Below are 16,215 nucleotides of genomic sequence, written 5' to 3' on the forward strand. Positions count from 1 at the left end.
TTACCTGTTACGTGATCACGCTGTCAAGAGTATCGGTGGCCGCGTTAGAAACTTTCCTCCAATGGCACAGCCCTCTGAGGACTGACAGCCCACGTGGCCAATGGTTTGAGAAATTAATGATTTTATGCCCGACCCCTGATCTGTGAGTGAGGGGAGTACGGTCCAACTGAGAATGTCGGATGAGGCGAGACCCCGTCTCCCTCAGAACAGCGGCCAATGGGCGCGGAAGGGGCGGTGCGGAGCGTGGATTGTTTATATCCTGGGAGGGGAAAAGTAGGTCAGAAGGAGAGCCAGGGTCGTGGTATGCGCTGCGGAGCAGGTAAGAGGTAGGGGGGATGAGTCTGCGGCCTGTTCCGGGGCGGGGGAATCTGTGAAGAGCGCGGGGGGAGATGCATTTGCGACCTGTCCCCGGGCTGGGGAGGCGGATCTGTGCCGGGGAGATAAGCTGCGGCCGGTCCCTGGGTGGCGGGGAGTCTGTGCAGGGAGAGTGAGCCAGCAGCCTGTTTCTGGGCGGGAGATCCGTCCTCTGTTAAAGGGCTGCTATATGGGAGGAGCAATACATTGTGTGTGTGCTTAAGGAAGGGGAGTGGATCTGCAGCCTTTAAAACCTGTTCCCCTCTGTGGGGTCAGTCTTCGTCCTGTGTGGGACGACGGGGAGCCCCATACTGCTCGCTAGCCACCCCTGTTCCCCTCCCCTGGCATAGCCAGGGTAGATTCTAGGATGGGCTCAGTCCCTGGTTCTCTGAATGCCTGCTGGGTTTGTATTGGGGTCAGTCGTGTTCTCTGGCCAGCCTGGGCTTCCTTGAGCACAAGGGAGTGGAGTGGTGTCTGGAACGGGTCTGGTCCTAGCCATCTCTAGCAGACAGGAGCCAATCTGTACTGCTGGTCTCTGTGTCATCACTGAGGGATTGACATGTTGCCTTGGATACCATAGAGATGAGTCTGGTGTAAGAACCTCAAGAGTACAGAATTGCCATCTGTGGTGCTGGTCTGTACCTGAGAGCTCTAGGCAAAGTCACTCTTAAAACCCACAGGCTTGACTGCCAGTTGCACACTAGTGACACCACCCTCCCCCTCTTGTGCCACAGGAATTCTGCAGTTAGAGCCCTAGCCTGGACAAATGGCTGATTCTGCCAGCTGCAGCCCCGTGGCTATCTTGTTTGCATCCTGAGGGAACAGAATCTGTGTAGCTAGGTAGAAGGGGTCATTGTTCTACCTTTCTGCTCTTTCTTCCTTAGTGTCCCTGCACATTTGGGCAACTTTCTCAGAGGTACTTTGCAGCCTGGCATCATTCTTTGCCCTTGCAGTGTGTTGAATATGTTTCTTGTAGTTGTGCAGGCTGCTGCTTTCTTTATTCCATGCTGACCTCGCAGCAGCAGCATCACCAGTTCTCCTGACTATGAGCTCAGTTATTCTAATTCCTTCCTGACAGGGTAGCTCTGTCACTTACCTGCTGAGCAGATTGCAGGAGATAATTTGCTTGCTGCTCTGAGCAACCATCATCATATTACATTGATCCTGTCATCTTTTGTTAACTGCCAATCAAGTGCCACATAGACCGGAAACTGGTACTTCTGGGCCTTGGCACATTGCATGCAATCAGCTAAAGCTTCATTCTAGACTTCCTCAGACCTCGTGCTGCCCCAGATATCTGTGATCATGCGTGCCTGGCTTGTGGTGATCCCACTGTCTTGGGTCAGTGTGAGAATGGACCTGTGCTGTGATGGGCCCTCAACCATGGGACTTTCTCCTCCCTGAAATCAGTCTCAGTCCTTTGTGCATGTGTCTAAACCTTTCTTCCTACCTCCTAGATGACTGAGTATAGCCACTCTTGAGTCTGTATTAACCTTTACCTGTCTTGTGCTGTTTACTGTTCACTTCTGCTTCTGAGATGCCTCAAATTGTTCTTATTTATTTCTTTTTATGACTATGGCTTTTAATGCTTTATACAGTGGCTTAAAATATATTGAGTTGTCCAGTATGTTTACAAGTACTATTTTTAGTCTCTTCCACTGGAAGTAAAACTTTGCCCTTCCCTGTGGAGTATCACCCCACTCCAGTAACTTTGTGTACCTCCTTGGGGTGTATTACCTCCACAGTTCTCCTTCACTTATGGGCTAAATCCTTGCCTCTGCGTTACTGGCCCTCTAGCCTTACCCTAGTATCTTTCTTCTTGTTTTCACAGGCTCTGCTTTCAAACAGGTTTCACTTCTGATGTGTAAGATCAGACTAGCTTTTTTGTGTCAAGTTAACACTTATCAGCTTGGACACCAATAATGAATCTTCTCCATTCTCCCCTGGAGATCTCTCATCTGCTCTTCCTATGTAGTAGCAGTGTTTAAACAACTTGGCATTCTGCTGATGCTTGACAAGTAACTTGGGTGCAGGTTTTCCATTAATCTATTTAGGGTCCAATCCTGTTCCCACATGAACCACTGGCAAAACTTCTTGACCTCAGCCGCAGCAGGTTTGGGCCTTTAATCTTTGCTCACTGACTGAGACTTAGTCTCTCTTCCCCATCACAGGTTAGATCCAATTATAACTTATGGAAAGGAAGGAGACTGGTTCTCAAGTGTCAGCTGCTGAATAAAGACTAAGCTGATTCTTGAGGTTTTGTCAATAATTCGGCTTTGTCTGACTCATGTACTTCCTGCTGCCTGCAGTCTCCCTGGGCTAGAAGTAAATCACATTTGGATATGGACATTCTCTTCATTCTTCCCTCCTTCAAAGGAACCTGATTGGGTGTCAGTCTAGAGGTACAGATTGAGTCAATCTCCGTTTCTATGTTCCTACTCCTCCCCAGGGTACGTGTTCTTTTATGCCCCTTTCTAAGGTACTTTTCTTGCCAGGTCTGTTCTTCTGTAATGTTAACTGGTGTGGGGGGAAAGACACTAAGAAACCCTCCCTCTTGCCCACCTCTGCTTTCCTTGTCTGCGAAATCCTGGGTAAGAGGAAGTATAGCAAAGTCTCCGGAAGGCAATCAAATGCAGCCTCCTCAGCCCAAGGGAAGGAAGCCAGTTTCTGAGTTTAGTCCCCTCCTTCCACTTCAAGAACCCCATGCTCCAGAAAGCATTACCACAAGGACTACTGGCTCAATTGTCCCAGCTGATCTCAGCTGCTGGATTAAAGCAAAATGAGAATTGTGTAAAATATCTGGGACCCAACCCATGTCAAACTGCACCCAGAGTGCATTAAGGAGCCAGGCTGACCTCTGAATCTTAGGGATATGTTCCATGCAAGAGATGCTGGGAACCAAATAGTGCAGAATGTGTCTGCCAAAGTTTAGTTTATTGGTGCAACCGTATTAGTCATTCAGCTGGTGACAAAGGTGTGTGCCCTGCGCTGAGATCTCGTGGCTGATGGGGAAAAGTCACAACCTCTGGCCAAGCACAGATGAAAAGAAACTCCCAGCAGCAGCCGCCAAGTAAGACTCCTAGAATATAGCAAACTTGAGTGGCAGATAGTTCGAGTAATTATTGATAATGAGACTACCCTTTTGGTTGAGGAATACATTTTTTTTATTTTTTTTCCCCGAGCACCAAAGATGTACTGGGCTGTTTCCTTTGACTTCTCCCACCCCATTTTATCACTGTTATTGGTCTTATCCCAATTAACCTTCAGCCAGTTCTTTGGCCCCCAGTCTTGGCTGGATCCTGGTAAAGCAGAACTGCACCATCCAGGTCTGAAAAGTGGAGACTTACTGTATGTTTACCCTACAGCAACACAGCTTCCTACATCAATGGAAGAGATTTTTCCATCAGTGTAACTGATCTGCCTTTCCACAGCTGTGTTGGTGGAAGAATTCGTCAATTGACCTATCTGTATCTACACAGGGGGTTAAGTCAACCTAACTACTTTGCATGAGGTGCAAAATTCTTCACAGCTCTGAGTAACATAGCTTGGTCGATCTAATTTTTAAGTGTAGACCAGGCCTTAGAGCTTGATGGTACTACATTTTACTGTCTTCACTAGCAGGATAATGTACAGATTGAACTGGTGGGCTACAAGATTAGTATCCTTTGGCGCCAGCATGAGAGCCCTTGGAGTGAAGGAGCAATCTCTGTACTGTCATCTGGGTCCTGTCAGGCAAATGGAGCAACTGGAGCCTGACTGCCTATCCTTACAGGGGTTGGTAGTATCAAAGGCTGCTGCTGCTGATTCTAAAATAATTGGTATGGGCATTTTATCTTTATCCACTGCTAAAAGAACCCGATATAAAATCTATTGAAAAGTGTCAAGGAAACAGAGGTCTTCATACTGGTGAGTCAGTACTGGCACTATCTATGGTATCTTCCCCCACCTGCCCTAAATGAACATATCTGTGTATCTTGTGATGTTCCACAGATAATCCCTTAACTGCTGCCAGAACATGTGCATGGGTCTCAGCAAAAGTTAACAGATTGGTGTCATGGTATAATTCCCCACCCTGAACCTTAGCGTCCAAAAGATGGGGTACCAGCATGAATTCCTCTAAGCTCAATTACCAGCTTAGTACTTGTAGCGCTGCCACCAACCAGGAATTCCAGTGCCTGGTACACTCTGGTCCCCCCAAAACCTTGCCCAGAAACCCCAAAGACCCAGATGCGGTCTGATCTTAACACAAGAAAGTAACCCTTTCTCCACCGTTGCCTCTCCCAGGCTTCCTCCTGGGTACCCTGGAAGATTCAGAGCTTCAACTCCGTAAACACAAAGAGAGAGAGAAATCAACCTTCCTCTCTCCTCTCCTGAGAGAGAAGTAATCCTAACACACGAGAGAAAAATTAACCTCTCTCTCCCCCTCTCCCTCTTCTTCCCCACCATTCCTGGTGATCCAGACCCAGTCCCTGGGGTCTCACCAGAATATAAAAAAAAAAAAAAATCAGGTTTTAAACAAGAAAAGCTTTTTAATTAAAGAGAGAAAACAGTAAAATGATCTTTGTTAAATTTAAATGTTAGGTACAGGATTTTCAGTTATAGACACTGGGAATACCCCCAGCTAAGTTAGCAAGTACAAATTAAACCTCCTCCCAGCCAAATACACATTAGCAATAAAGAAAACAAACTAGCCTAACTGCCGTTATCTACCTAGACTTACTATTGCTGAATGTTAAAAGAGTCGTATTTCGGAGAGATTGAGAGAAACTGTTGCAGCATCTGGTCACTCTCAAAACCAGAGAGAAACACCAAATCTAAACAGCACACACAGAAACTTCCCTCCATCAAGATTTGAAAGTATCCTGTCCCCTGATTGGCCCTCTGGTCGGGTGACAGCCAGGCTTACTGAACTTGTTAACCCTTTACGGTCAAAAGAGATACAAAGTACTTCTGTTTTGTTAACTCCTACTATTTGTTTATGACAACTGGTATTTACACTTAGAAGTGATTTTCAGGAATAAAACACTGACCTCTGTGTCCCCTCCCATTTAGAACTCTGGTCACAGATTCCAAATCCATATGAGCTGCTCCTAAATCAGGTGTGTGTGGAAAGAGTAGGAAACTGGTATTATACCATAAGGGTTTCCGCAGGGTCTTCTGGGGTAGGGCTGGTGTGTGATTCAGCACTTTCTTTCCTGCTTTAGGAATAGAATGAGGAATCGGAGTGTCTGTGTATTTCAGAAGGGGTGGGCTGGGAATAGACTCACAGAATTGCAGGACTGGAAGGGACTTTGCAAGGTCATCTACTCCAGTCCCCTGCACTCATGTCAGGACTAACTATTATCTAGAGCAATAGTTTTCAGTTCCCTCACTGTCAGCAGTGCTCTGAACCAAATCTCTGGGCATCCCACAAGGAGGCAGAAATGGGTCATAGGGAAGAACAGAAAATCACATGAATCTCAGATGTGTGTGTTGCATAAAATGCTGATAAATACCACTTATTCTTTACTCCTTTCCTCTAACTCAAAACTGAGGAGTCTGTGGCAGTACAGTATACAGGCAGCACCCTGTCCACAGATCTCTTAAAGAGGCTAAGAGATGGATCTTTCTCTCTTAGAATTGATGTAGGAGAGTACAGTGAATGATAAAGTGTCAGGCTTAGGCCAGTGCCTTTTTATTTCATTAGCAAAAGATAATTAAGAGCAGCATAGGCCAGGGAGAGCCCCTCAACAGTGGGGCCATGTGGGACAAGGCACTCTCTAGCATGTTTGCTCTGAGGGAACTTGGCATTTTCAGAATTAGAGGGATTTGCACGCGAGTTTAAGGCAGTGGTTCTCAAATTTTTGTACTGGTGACTCCTTTCACATAGCAAGCCTCTGAGTGCGACCCTCCCCTTATAAATTAAAAATACGTTTTTATATATTTAACACCTCATTATAAATGCTGGAGGAAACATGGGGTTTAGGATGGAGGCTGACAGCTGGCAACCCCCCGTGTAATGACCTCACAACCCCTTGAGGGGTCCTGACCCCCAGTTTGAGAAACCCTGGTTTAAGGTATGTTTGGAAGATGTGTGGAACCCTGATGGAAAGCTCTGAGGAGGAGGGAGGGTTTTTTTTGTGTATGACGTACTGAAAGGAGATTCTAGGGGGGAAAGGAGGGGATAGAGCAGCAAGAATTGGCTCTTCTGTTTCCTTATGTGAGTTTTTGATGTAATAGCTAGAAACTTGTTCTGGTCTCTCTGGGGGAAATAGAACCTCCCCAAACCTGGTCTCTGAGATGCAGCTGGCTAGGATTCAGAAAAACACAAGAAGTTTTTGTTCAGGACAAGCTGATGAAAAGATCATTTGCATCCGACGAAGTGGGTATTCACTCACGAAAGCTCATGCTCCAATACATCTTTTAGTCTATAAGGTGCCACAGGACTCTTTGCTGCTTTTACAGATCCAGACTAACACGGCTCCCCCTGATACTTGAAAAGATCATTGTCCCTGCACAGCAAGAAATTGGTCTATCTTATCTTCTCTTCCCATTATAGTCAGTTAGTCAAAGATAAGCAGACAGGCGCACACAGATCAACTTGTGTAGTGACTGTAGATCCAGGAGGCAATGCCATAGACAGCTATGAATGGGAGAGTTTAGCATCAGAACTTGGCTATGCGCAGTGTAGTTACTGGACCCACAGGTGCCTGCATGTCAATTATTGCTGATCTTCATCTCTTTTCAGGACAAAGGTGAGGGTGTTGGGTGGTTCGTCCAGTAGCAGTTCTCCCTTGTATGCCAGTGCAGGGTGGCACCACCTCCCCTTTGTGCTTCTAGGAGTATTTCTGGTAACCCAGTTCAAAGTGAAGTAAATCCTGGTATTTCTTTCAGCTAATTTGGGCTGGGAGCTCTGCAGAGGTGGTGAGCTTGGCTCCTGAGAGTAGGTTTATGCTTGTATTGCTCAGCAGCAACCCCTGCTGACCAACAGGTATAGCATTGACCAAGCTATGAAAGGTGTGTGTCTTACTAGTCTAGCCAGAGAGTAGTTTGTGAGGCATGGTTTCATAAGGTCGTGGTGAAGGTCCAGGTTTTACCTGACCTGGGCGATCCCAAACCTATTCACAAGGTGGCCGGGAGAGGGGGCTGGAGCCTGATGACAGCTGTAAGGAGTTGGGGAAACCTATCACTGGAAGGAGGTGGTGCACAAAGAGATCCTTTTCAGTTAACTGTGCTGCTCTAGGTAATCTTATTTTCTTCCCTTTCCATTTTGCAGATTATCTGTCTCAAAACACCATGGCACGACGCACACGCAACAGCAGGGCCTGGCACTTTGTCCTGAGTGGGGTACGCCGGGAAGCAGATGCACGGGCGGTAGCTTTGGCCTCTGGAGCCCATGGGTGGAGCTATGACTCTGATGGGCAGGTAGATTGGAATATTAAGGCTTCCAAAGTTTAAAACATGCTTTAGAAGAGGATATTTTAAACACTCATTGAGGAAACCTTTCCTCCTCCCAGAATGCAGGTGACTAGTGGCTTGAGGGCTAGGTGCCCATTGTGGCAATAGCATGCACAATGGGCCATATTTGGACAGGAGGCTAGTAGCCTAAGCTTATAGGGCATCTAAGTTGATGCAAATTACTTTCTGCCCCTGGTGTATTTTATGAGAACTTGGACTCTCACCCAGTTACCAGCCTGTAACTTACAAGTCCCCTTGATACACCACCTCTGAATTTGGCTCACTTGGTATAAATTGATGTAGAAGAGTTGGAAGGTGGGAATGAAGCAGGAAAAGAAATAGAACCATGTAAGAAGGGATACATTTAAAATAGCTTACTTTCCCCCAACTCCTAGTTATACAGCAGGGGTCTCAAACTCAAATGACCACAAGGGCCACCTGAGGACTAGTACATTGGCCCGAGGGCTGCATTACTGACACCTCCCCACTGCCCCACCTCTTCCCACCCCTGCTCTGCCCCCAGGGGGTGCAGGAGGGGTGTGGCGGGGGCTCAGGGCAGGGAGTTAGGGTGAGAGGTGCGGCAGGGGGTTGGGGTGCAGCAGAGGGCTCGGGGTTGGGGTGCAGGAGGGGTGTGGGTGCAGCAGGGGCTCACGGCAGGGGGTCAGGGTGCAGGAGGGGTGTAGGGCACGGTAAGGGGTTCTGCTGCAGGAAGGGTTCGGGGGGGGGCAAGCTCTGGCCTGGTGCACACTGGGGGCAGGGCAGGCTCCCTGCCTGCCCCACACCACCCCGCCCCCATGCCACTCTGGGAAGCAGCTGGAACCTGGGGGAGGAGAGGCACAGGGGTCTGTGTGTTACTGTTGCTTCAGGTACCGCCCTCAGCAACTCCCATTGGCGAGGAATGGGGAACTGTGGCTAATCGGAGCAGCTGGGGGCACAGCCTGAAGCAAAAGCAACACACAGACCCTTTTCCCCCCATTCCCCATGTTCTGTCCGATTCCTGGAGCGGCACAGGGCAGGCCAGGCAGGAAGGGAGCCTGCCCTTCCTCCGGTGCACATCAGGCTGGAGCCGCTCTAGGTAAACACTGGGGGAAGGTGGGGGGCCACGAGGAGCTCGTGGGCCACAGAAAATAACCCCGCAGGCCGTGTGTTTGATACCTCTGTTATACAGGCTAAACTCCCTTGCAAAGCCACTTCTGTGGAGGGGAAAGAAGAGGAAAATAAAGGGCAGAAATGTGTCTTTCTAGATGTTTGGCCTGAACATCAAAACAATTTGCTGAAGAGAGGAGAGCACTTGAGTGGGCCATGCACAAATGAGCCATTGTTGTACAAAATCCAAGTATCTCCAAGTGTCCTTGTAGCCTTGAAGTATGACATTCAATCTGGGCAATGGAGCAGGAATACATAGGAAAAATGGGCTAATTATCTAACACCAGTGTAAATCTAGAGTAATTTACTAGAGTCATTGAGATTAGAGTCTGGCCCTGCACCTTGAAATACAAATACTGCATAAAAGAAATCGGTTTAAGTTCAGCTGTTTGATCTGCTAGCATATAGGGATAGTAATGTTTAAGTGCTGTTGTAACTAAATGTCTTTTAAGCAAAAGCTTTTTAATGAAAGTATATGAGGCCTTCTAATCACCTGTCCCCTAGGACAGGCACCAACATGGAGTGTTGTCCTCTCCTCCACAAGAGGAGCGGCAGCAGTTACTGCTTGAAGCCACCATTCCCTCACTTCTGAAATGCACTGTACATTTTCCCCCTTGCTTGCTGTACTACTGTTGGTAGCATCCTAGCCCCTTTTTCCACATCAATCCCTCAGCTGCCCAACCTCGCTCTCCCTTTGTAAAATCAAGACCTGGAATGCAATGTGCTTGTTGTCCGCCTCCTTCACTTTGCTTGAACTTTGCATCCTTCCCCATCCACTCATCTGTGTGGGCTCTTTTGGGCATATACCCGCTGAGACCTTTGGGTATTGCTGTAATACAAGGAGTATCAAGCCATGGCTTTGTAAAGCACTGCTGGAGTTATGGGATGGCCCTCAAATTTTAGCTTTCTGATAGTGTCCCTTTGCTTTTCCATGGCAGCACAGTGACTCTGACTCTGAGCCAGAGTTTCCTTCCCTTTCGCCCTCCATCCCCAGTGCCATTCCTGTGACAGGAGAGTCCTACTGCAACTGTGAGAACCAGAATGAGACTCCCTACTGCTCCAGTCTGCACACAATCCATCACGTCAAGGACTGCCAGTGCGGTGAAGAGGATGAGTGTAAGGAAGCAGCTCTTAAACTGCTTTTGCTATTCCTCTGGGGTTTGAACTGTGCTGCTTTCTCTTTGCCTGTATGTTTCAAGTTCCCCTCGTGTTATGCAGATGGTGATGCCCCTTGCTCATCCATAGAGAAGCGTGAGGAGCGGGATCACCACTGCATTCTTAGTGGGGAAAATATAATCAGTGCTATTCCTGCATGGGGTGCTATTTTGTTCTTATGACATACCCCGTAGGGAAACTGGGAAGATAATCATTATATTAAATCCTGTATGATTCACAGGCTGAACTTTAAAGATGTTAATGCACCAGATCTCACCTGTGGGGGCCTGGTTTCAAATCTGGCTTAGGTCACAAATGAAATTGAACTTGATGTTTACATCCCAGGGCCTGTCTGCACTACCCCGCCATGAACTTCTGGGGTGTGAATAGCAGTGCACACCAACGTGCTGTAACTCCCCATGTGGATGCTGCAGATACAAACAAAATGGTTCCTACTTCACATTAATGTAATCCAGTGCACATTGCTGTTCATACACCTGTAGTCTGAACTGTGGGGCAGTGGACATGTAATGAGGATCAAACTCAGCTCACTACCTGACCAGTTTGCTAATTGTACTGAATTAAGGAGTATTGAAGATCAGGCTTATTGTGTATTAGGAGAGCTAGATAAAATCTGGGCCTAGCCAGATGGTGGGGGTGCTTATAGATGAGGAATGAGAAGCCAGCACACTGCTTATCCTCCGGCTGTAATTTCATGAGCCCAAGGGGAGTAAAAATGGGATTCTCCAAAAATCAAGGATGCTCTTATCATAAGCATCTTTCCCAATTCTGAACCTTAGCGTCCAAAATGTGGGTGCCTAGCATGAAACTCCAAGCTTAATTACCAACTTGGATCTTATCTCGCTGCCACCAGACAGGAATTACAGTGCCTGCCTCGCTCTGGTCCCCCAAACTTTCCCTGGAGGGACCCCAAGACTCAGACTCTGAGTCTCACAACAAAGGGAAATCACCCACTTCCCTTCGCCCCTCGCTCTCGCCACCCAGACTTTCTCTCTGCAACCTGGGAGTACTATGCAATCTCTTTACATCCACATAGCCAAGAAGCATTCTCCCTTATTCACAAAGAACAAACCCCAAATCAAGGAAACAGAAAAGATTCTACTCTCCTCCTCTCCACAATTCCTGGTGCTGCAGAGTTTCACCTCCATAGATTAACACAAAGAAATTCCCTCCCACTTCGTTCCTTAGCCTACCAGAGAGAAAACTCAACAAGCTCTAGAAGTTTCTTTTTTCTTTTTTTTTTTTATAATAAAGAATCAAAATAGTCTCTGTATCAAGATGGACCAAATACAGGGCTATGCTTATAAGAAAAATATGAATAAACAGTCTGATTAAAAAAGATATCCAATTGAAACAGTCCAGCAGCTACACCACATGTAAATACAACCAAAATCACATAAAAGCCTTATTGTTTTTCTACCTGTACTTACATTTGGAACAGAAGATTAGAAGATAGAAAGAACCTTCTCATGCTGAGAGACAGACAAAGACCTCAGACCCCAAAATTCCCTCCCTGACTTTGAAAAATCCCAGTTTCCTTGGTCCTCTGTCAGGTGTTTGGTTCCTTTGTTAACCCTTTACAGGAAGGAAACAATGAACCCTTAGCTATCTATTTATGACAGCTCAGGAAGTCTCTTAAGTTCTCATTTTCCCAGCTTACGTGTCATCTTGGTCGTTTCTTGCTTGTCTTTCAGATTGACATTGCTTTTTATAATAAACACTGAAGGCAACATTACTCTGTCTCATTCATGGCCTGGATTCCATCCCAACCTCACATGCTAACTGACAGCAGTTATGTATGCAACAGTGTTGGGTAACTGCAGTTGTAAGACAAGTTGCTTTCATATCTGAGCTCTGATGTGACCTCCAAAGGAGAACCATTGTTTGTTGATGGTGACAGATGTGGTTAAGGATGGACCACGCTGGCATGACATCCCCAGTCAGAAAACAAGCTGACTGTTCAACTAACCCAGCTTGGTATTTAAAAAATCTTAAAGGCTGTTAAACTGTTCTGTTTCTGGGTTGGTGCTGTCTCGTATAGCCTCATCTCCTAAAGATGTTGTTGTCTTCTGAACAGACTTTGAGTGGGTGTGGGATGATATGAACAAATCAACTGCAACCCTGCTGACCTGTGACAACCGCAAAGTGAACTTCCACACAGAGTACAGCTGTGGCACTGCTGCTATCCGTGGGAACAAGGAGCTGGCAGAAGGGCAGCACTTCTGGGAGATCAAGATGACCTCGCCAGTCTATGGCACTGACATGGTATGTTGAGACAAGCTGTTTAGGAACAAGTAGGTGCACAGAGATATACGAGCTTTTAACAGAACGTACATGCCTCATCAATAGCTCTCAAAGTACTTCACGAAAATTGGAATTCTCCTCAGCTACCAGACAGGGAAACTAACCGTTTTATGTCTGAAGGGACCATTAGATCATCTGCTCTGACCTGTGTGGCATAGGCCATTAAATTTCACCACAATACCCCTATATTGAGCCCAAGAACTTCAATTAGACTGAAGCAAAGAAGTTAGGTGACTTATTTGAGATCTCAGTCAGTGGAGGTCATGTATAGGACCCACATCTCCTGGCTGTCTTTCATGCCTTTTGTTACATTATTATTTGTAGGTCAGCAGTGTTTGTCTCAACATGACAAAATAGAGAGATGGGCCCTGTTGGACAGCGCTTGAAGTGACAGAATGCAGAAAAATGCCAGATTCCTGTCCAGTCAGAGCTGCACCTTTTTCTGACTAGTTCCTAATGTGTGATGAATGCTGGAACAGCACTGAAGCATGTAGATAAAGAAGTTACTACAGTAACACCTCACTTAATGTTGTAGTTATGTTCCTGAAAAATGCAACTTTAAGTGAAATGATGTTAAATGAATCTAATTTTCCCATAAGATTTCATGTAAATGCGGGGGGTTAGGTTCCAAGGAAATTTTTGGGGGGCAGACAAAAGGTATTATTTACTGTACTGTGGTTGGGAAGTGCCCCAGGCTTACACCACACAGGCACAGCCCTCTGCAAGCAAGGACGCTAGGAAGCACCTTCGCAGCAGCAGCTTCCCTGGAGAAGAACAGGTGCCGACTTTGCTGCGGGGTGCTGCAGGCCCGCCTCTTCCCGTCCCCACTCCACTGCAGGCCCACCTCTTCCCACCCCAACTCCATCTCCTCTCCGGAGCATGCCGTATCCTCACTCCTCCCCCCCACCTCCTGGAAAGATCTAAGACTTTCTGGGAGGGAGGGGCTGGAGCAGAGATGTAGCACGCTGGGAGGGAGAGGAGGCAGAGAAGAGGAACTTGTGCAATGCTCCCTTGTAAAGTCTCTGCTCTTCCGCAGAATCTTACAAGCAGTGGACAGAGCAGGCAGCCAAACGATGTTATAAGGGAGGATTGTACAACTTTAAAAGAGCATGTTCCCTAATTGAGCAGCGATGTAACTTTGAAACACTGTTAAGTGGGAGGACTTAAGTGAGGAGTTACTGTATTTAGCTAACAATCACCATTTTCCAATCCCCATTTGGAGTTGTAATGCTGGCTTTTGATGTGACCATCTCCTGGTTTACTATTTTTGCCTGAGTGAGGTGGGCAAACTCCTAGAACGCAGTAACTTGCCTAGAAAGTCTGATGGAGCCTACTGGGACATGCTAATAAAAGTAGCAGAGGGAGAGACCCAAAGGTGCAACTCCTTGTGACCTTCCCTCTGGTGTTGTCTGGACCAGTGATCTGCTAGGTCACTCCAATCCTTGACTCTGGGAGCCAGCCTTACCCTGCTCTGCTGTGAGAGCCTCCACTCCTGGGCTGTTCGCACACAGCCTCTGGCGTGTAAGCTGCTCCCAGCTACTTACAAGCGAATGACACTAGCCAATATTTCTGGTCCCAGACACAACCCTAGGAACCTCTGTCTTGCAGTGTCGAGTTATGCCCACTGGATGCTGCAAGCTTATGATTTGGTCAGTTTAACAAAAAATTGATATGCACCAGGCTTGTTATCCTAAGAGGAGTCTCTGACACGCTTCAAACCAAACGCACTGCTTCAGGTAGAATAAAGAAACAGATTTATTAACTATAAGGATAGATTTTAAGTGATAAGTCAAAGCATAACAAATCAGATTTGGTCAAATGAAATAAAAGCAAAACGTGTTCTAAGCTGATCTCAACACTTTCAGTGCTCTTACAAACTTAATGCTTCTCACCACAGGCTGGCTGGTTGCTCTTCAGCCAGGCTCTCCCCTTTGATCATCACTTCAGTTGCTTAGTGTAGTGTCTGTAGGTGAAGTTGGAAGAGAGAGGGAGGAAGAGCATGGCAAATGTCTCTCCCTTTTATCATCTCCTTTCTTCCCTCTTGGCGTTGCCCCCTTCAGAGTTAGGTGAGCATTACCTCATCGCAGTCCCAGATTGACCAAAGGAAGGTTGGTGACTCACTCAGAGTCTGACAGATTATTTTGTTGCTGCCTAGGCCAGCGTCCTTTGTTCCTGTGAGGTTGGGCTGGGTTTGTCCCATACCTGCCCTGATGAGGTGTGAACTCCCTCTCTGCGCTTGGAGGGTTTTTACCTGGGCTTATTTTAAGCCATGAGGATACATTTTCAGCCTCATACCTCCATACACGAAGTTATAACCTATCACATTACTATAAGAGCAATGCTAAGTGCATCATGAGCCTGCCGAAGACACCCAACATGACAAACTTTGCATTGGATACCACACAATCATTTTATAAAGATGAACATGGGGGTGTAAGATCTTTCCCCAAGATACCGAGCATCACACTCCTGTATTGCGTCTCACTGCTATGCTGTGCTTAATGCCCTGAGTGGTTCCATGGCAGAAACAAAGATCTTGTTTTCTTCTTCGGCATGGGCTACCTCCGTCCAGATGGTGGGAATTGGGACTTCAGATGTGAATCTCGATAAGTACCGCCACACATTCTGTAGTCTGCTAGGCAAGGATGAAGACAGCTGGGGACTCTCATACACAGGTAATGCAGGATAGGGAGGGGGACTGCTGCCTTTAGAGTTCGTGGGGGAAGGCTCATGGATATGAAGAAACCTAATCCTAGCAATTGTGGAAGTGCTCTGAGGGATGAGAATAAGACTGAAATGGGCACCTGGACTGTGAATCTGCTCTGATATCCCTAATGGACTTGGACTGAAACTCCTGGTAACAGCCAGCCTTTCATTTTGGGCAGTGGAGAGAATCTATGCATATTGCCAGTGTTGCTGTTTTCCCATCAGGATTGCCTCTGTCATTTCAAGTCTTTAATACAGTGAAGTAACTCCCTTAACTGGATACATAGACTGACCTAGAGGCTGAACTTTGTCCATGCCCCACCTCCTCTGTAGATAACAGCATAACCCCCCCCCCCCCCCGCCAAAGTTTATCAACCTAAAAAAGGAGTGAAGGAAGTCCAATCTCTGTTTTTCTGTATTTGCTCCATGGCTGAGGCTGCCAATGAGGCTCCCTGCCCACCGCCTTAAGAGACACCTAGCTCATTCCACTTAGGCTGTCACACCACAGAGGGGCAATAACTTTCAGACTTTAACACGTTTGGCCTATACTTGAGCATGGATCTAGAGGCAAGAGTGTATTCCACCATTGACTGTCTCCTGAGCTGCTAAAGACCCTTCACATGCTCTGGGGTCGAGGGCAGCAAATGGTGGTCATGGGGAAATCCAGGGTTTTTTAATTAAATGGCTGACTCTTTCAGTCTTTACAAACTAGGAGGAGATTGTGGAGGATGGGATGGATCTAAAGAGTATAGAATTGCTTCTTAATCTGCTGTCTGTTTGTCTAAGGATTACTCCATCACAGGGGAGATAAAATGAACTTCTCCTCAAGGTTTGGCCAAGGCTCCATCATTGGGGTTCATTTGGACACATGGCATGGAACTCTCACTTTCTTCAAAAACAGGAAATGCATAGGTAAGAGTTGGGACAAGGTGGCCTTCATCCAGCCAAACCCACCCTTAAGCACAGTGGTTCTCACTGGTGATCCCTTTCACATAGCAAGCCTCTGAGTGAGACCCCCGTTATCAACTGTAAGCACTTTTAATATATTTAACACTATTATAAATGCTGGAGGCAAAGTGCGGTTTGGGGTGG

At 46.9% G+C, this 16,215-nt stretch overlaps 1 protein-coding gene across 4 annotated transcripts in view; it reads left to right on the forward strand.

Annotated features, from left to right (window-relative positions):
- The first annotated feature begins 33 nt into the window (after positions 1-33).
- Positions 34-16,215, forward strand: part of SPSB3 (splA/ryanodine receptor domain and SOCS box containing 3) — an 18,684-nt gene continuing 2,502 nt past the window's right edge. Inside the window, exons 1-6 of one of the 4 annotated variants that reach the window (XM_032765716.2) lie at positions 34-103; positions 7,610-7,758; positions 9,876-10,053; positions 12,191-12,378; positions 14,990-15,092; positions 15,910-16,035. In XM_032765716.2, coding sequence (XP_032621607.1) covers positions 7,630-7,758; positions 9,876-10,053; positions 12,191-12,378; positions 14,990-15,092; positions 15,910-16,035 — 724 coding nt within the window. In that variant the 5' untranslated portion in view covers positions 34-103; positions 7,610-7,629. Of the gene's footprint in view, positions 104-135; positions 327-3,322; positions 3,425-7,609; positions 7,759-9,875; positions 10,054-12,190; positions 12,379-14,989; positions 15,093-15,909; positions 16,036-16,215 lie in introns of those variants that run through there. The other 3 variants (XM_032765713.2, XM_032765715.2, XM_032765714.2) reach the window with 3 other exon arrangements.

The sequence above is a fragment of the Chelonoidis abingdonii genome, chromosome 9, assembly GCF_003597395.2.
Source record: "Chelonoidis abingdonii isolate Lonesome George chromosome 9, CheloAbing_2.0, whole genome shotgun sequence".
Lineage (NCBI taxonomy): Eukaryota > Metazoa > Chordata > Testudines > Testudinidae > Chelonoidis > Chelonoidis abingdonii.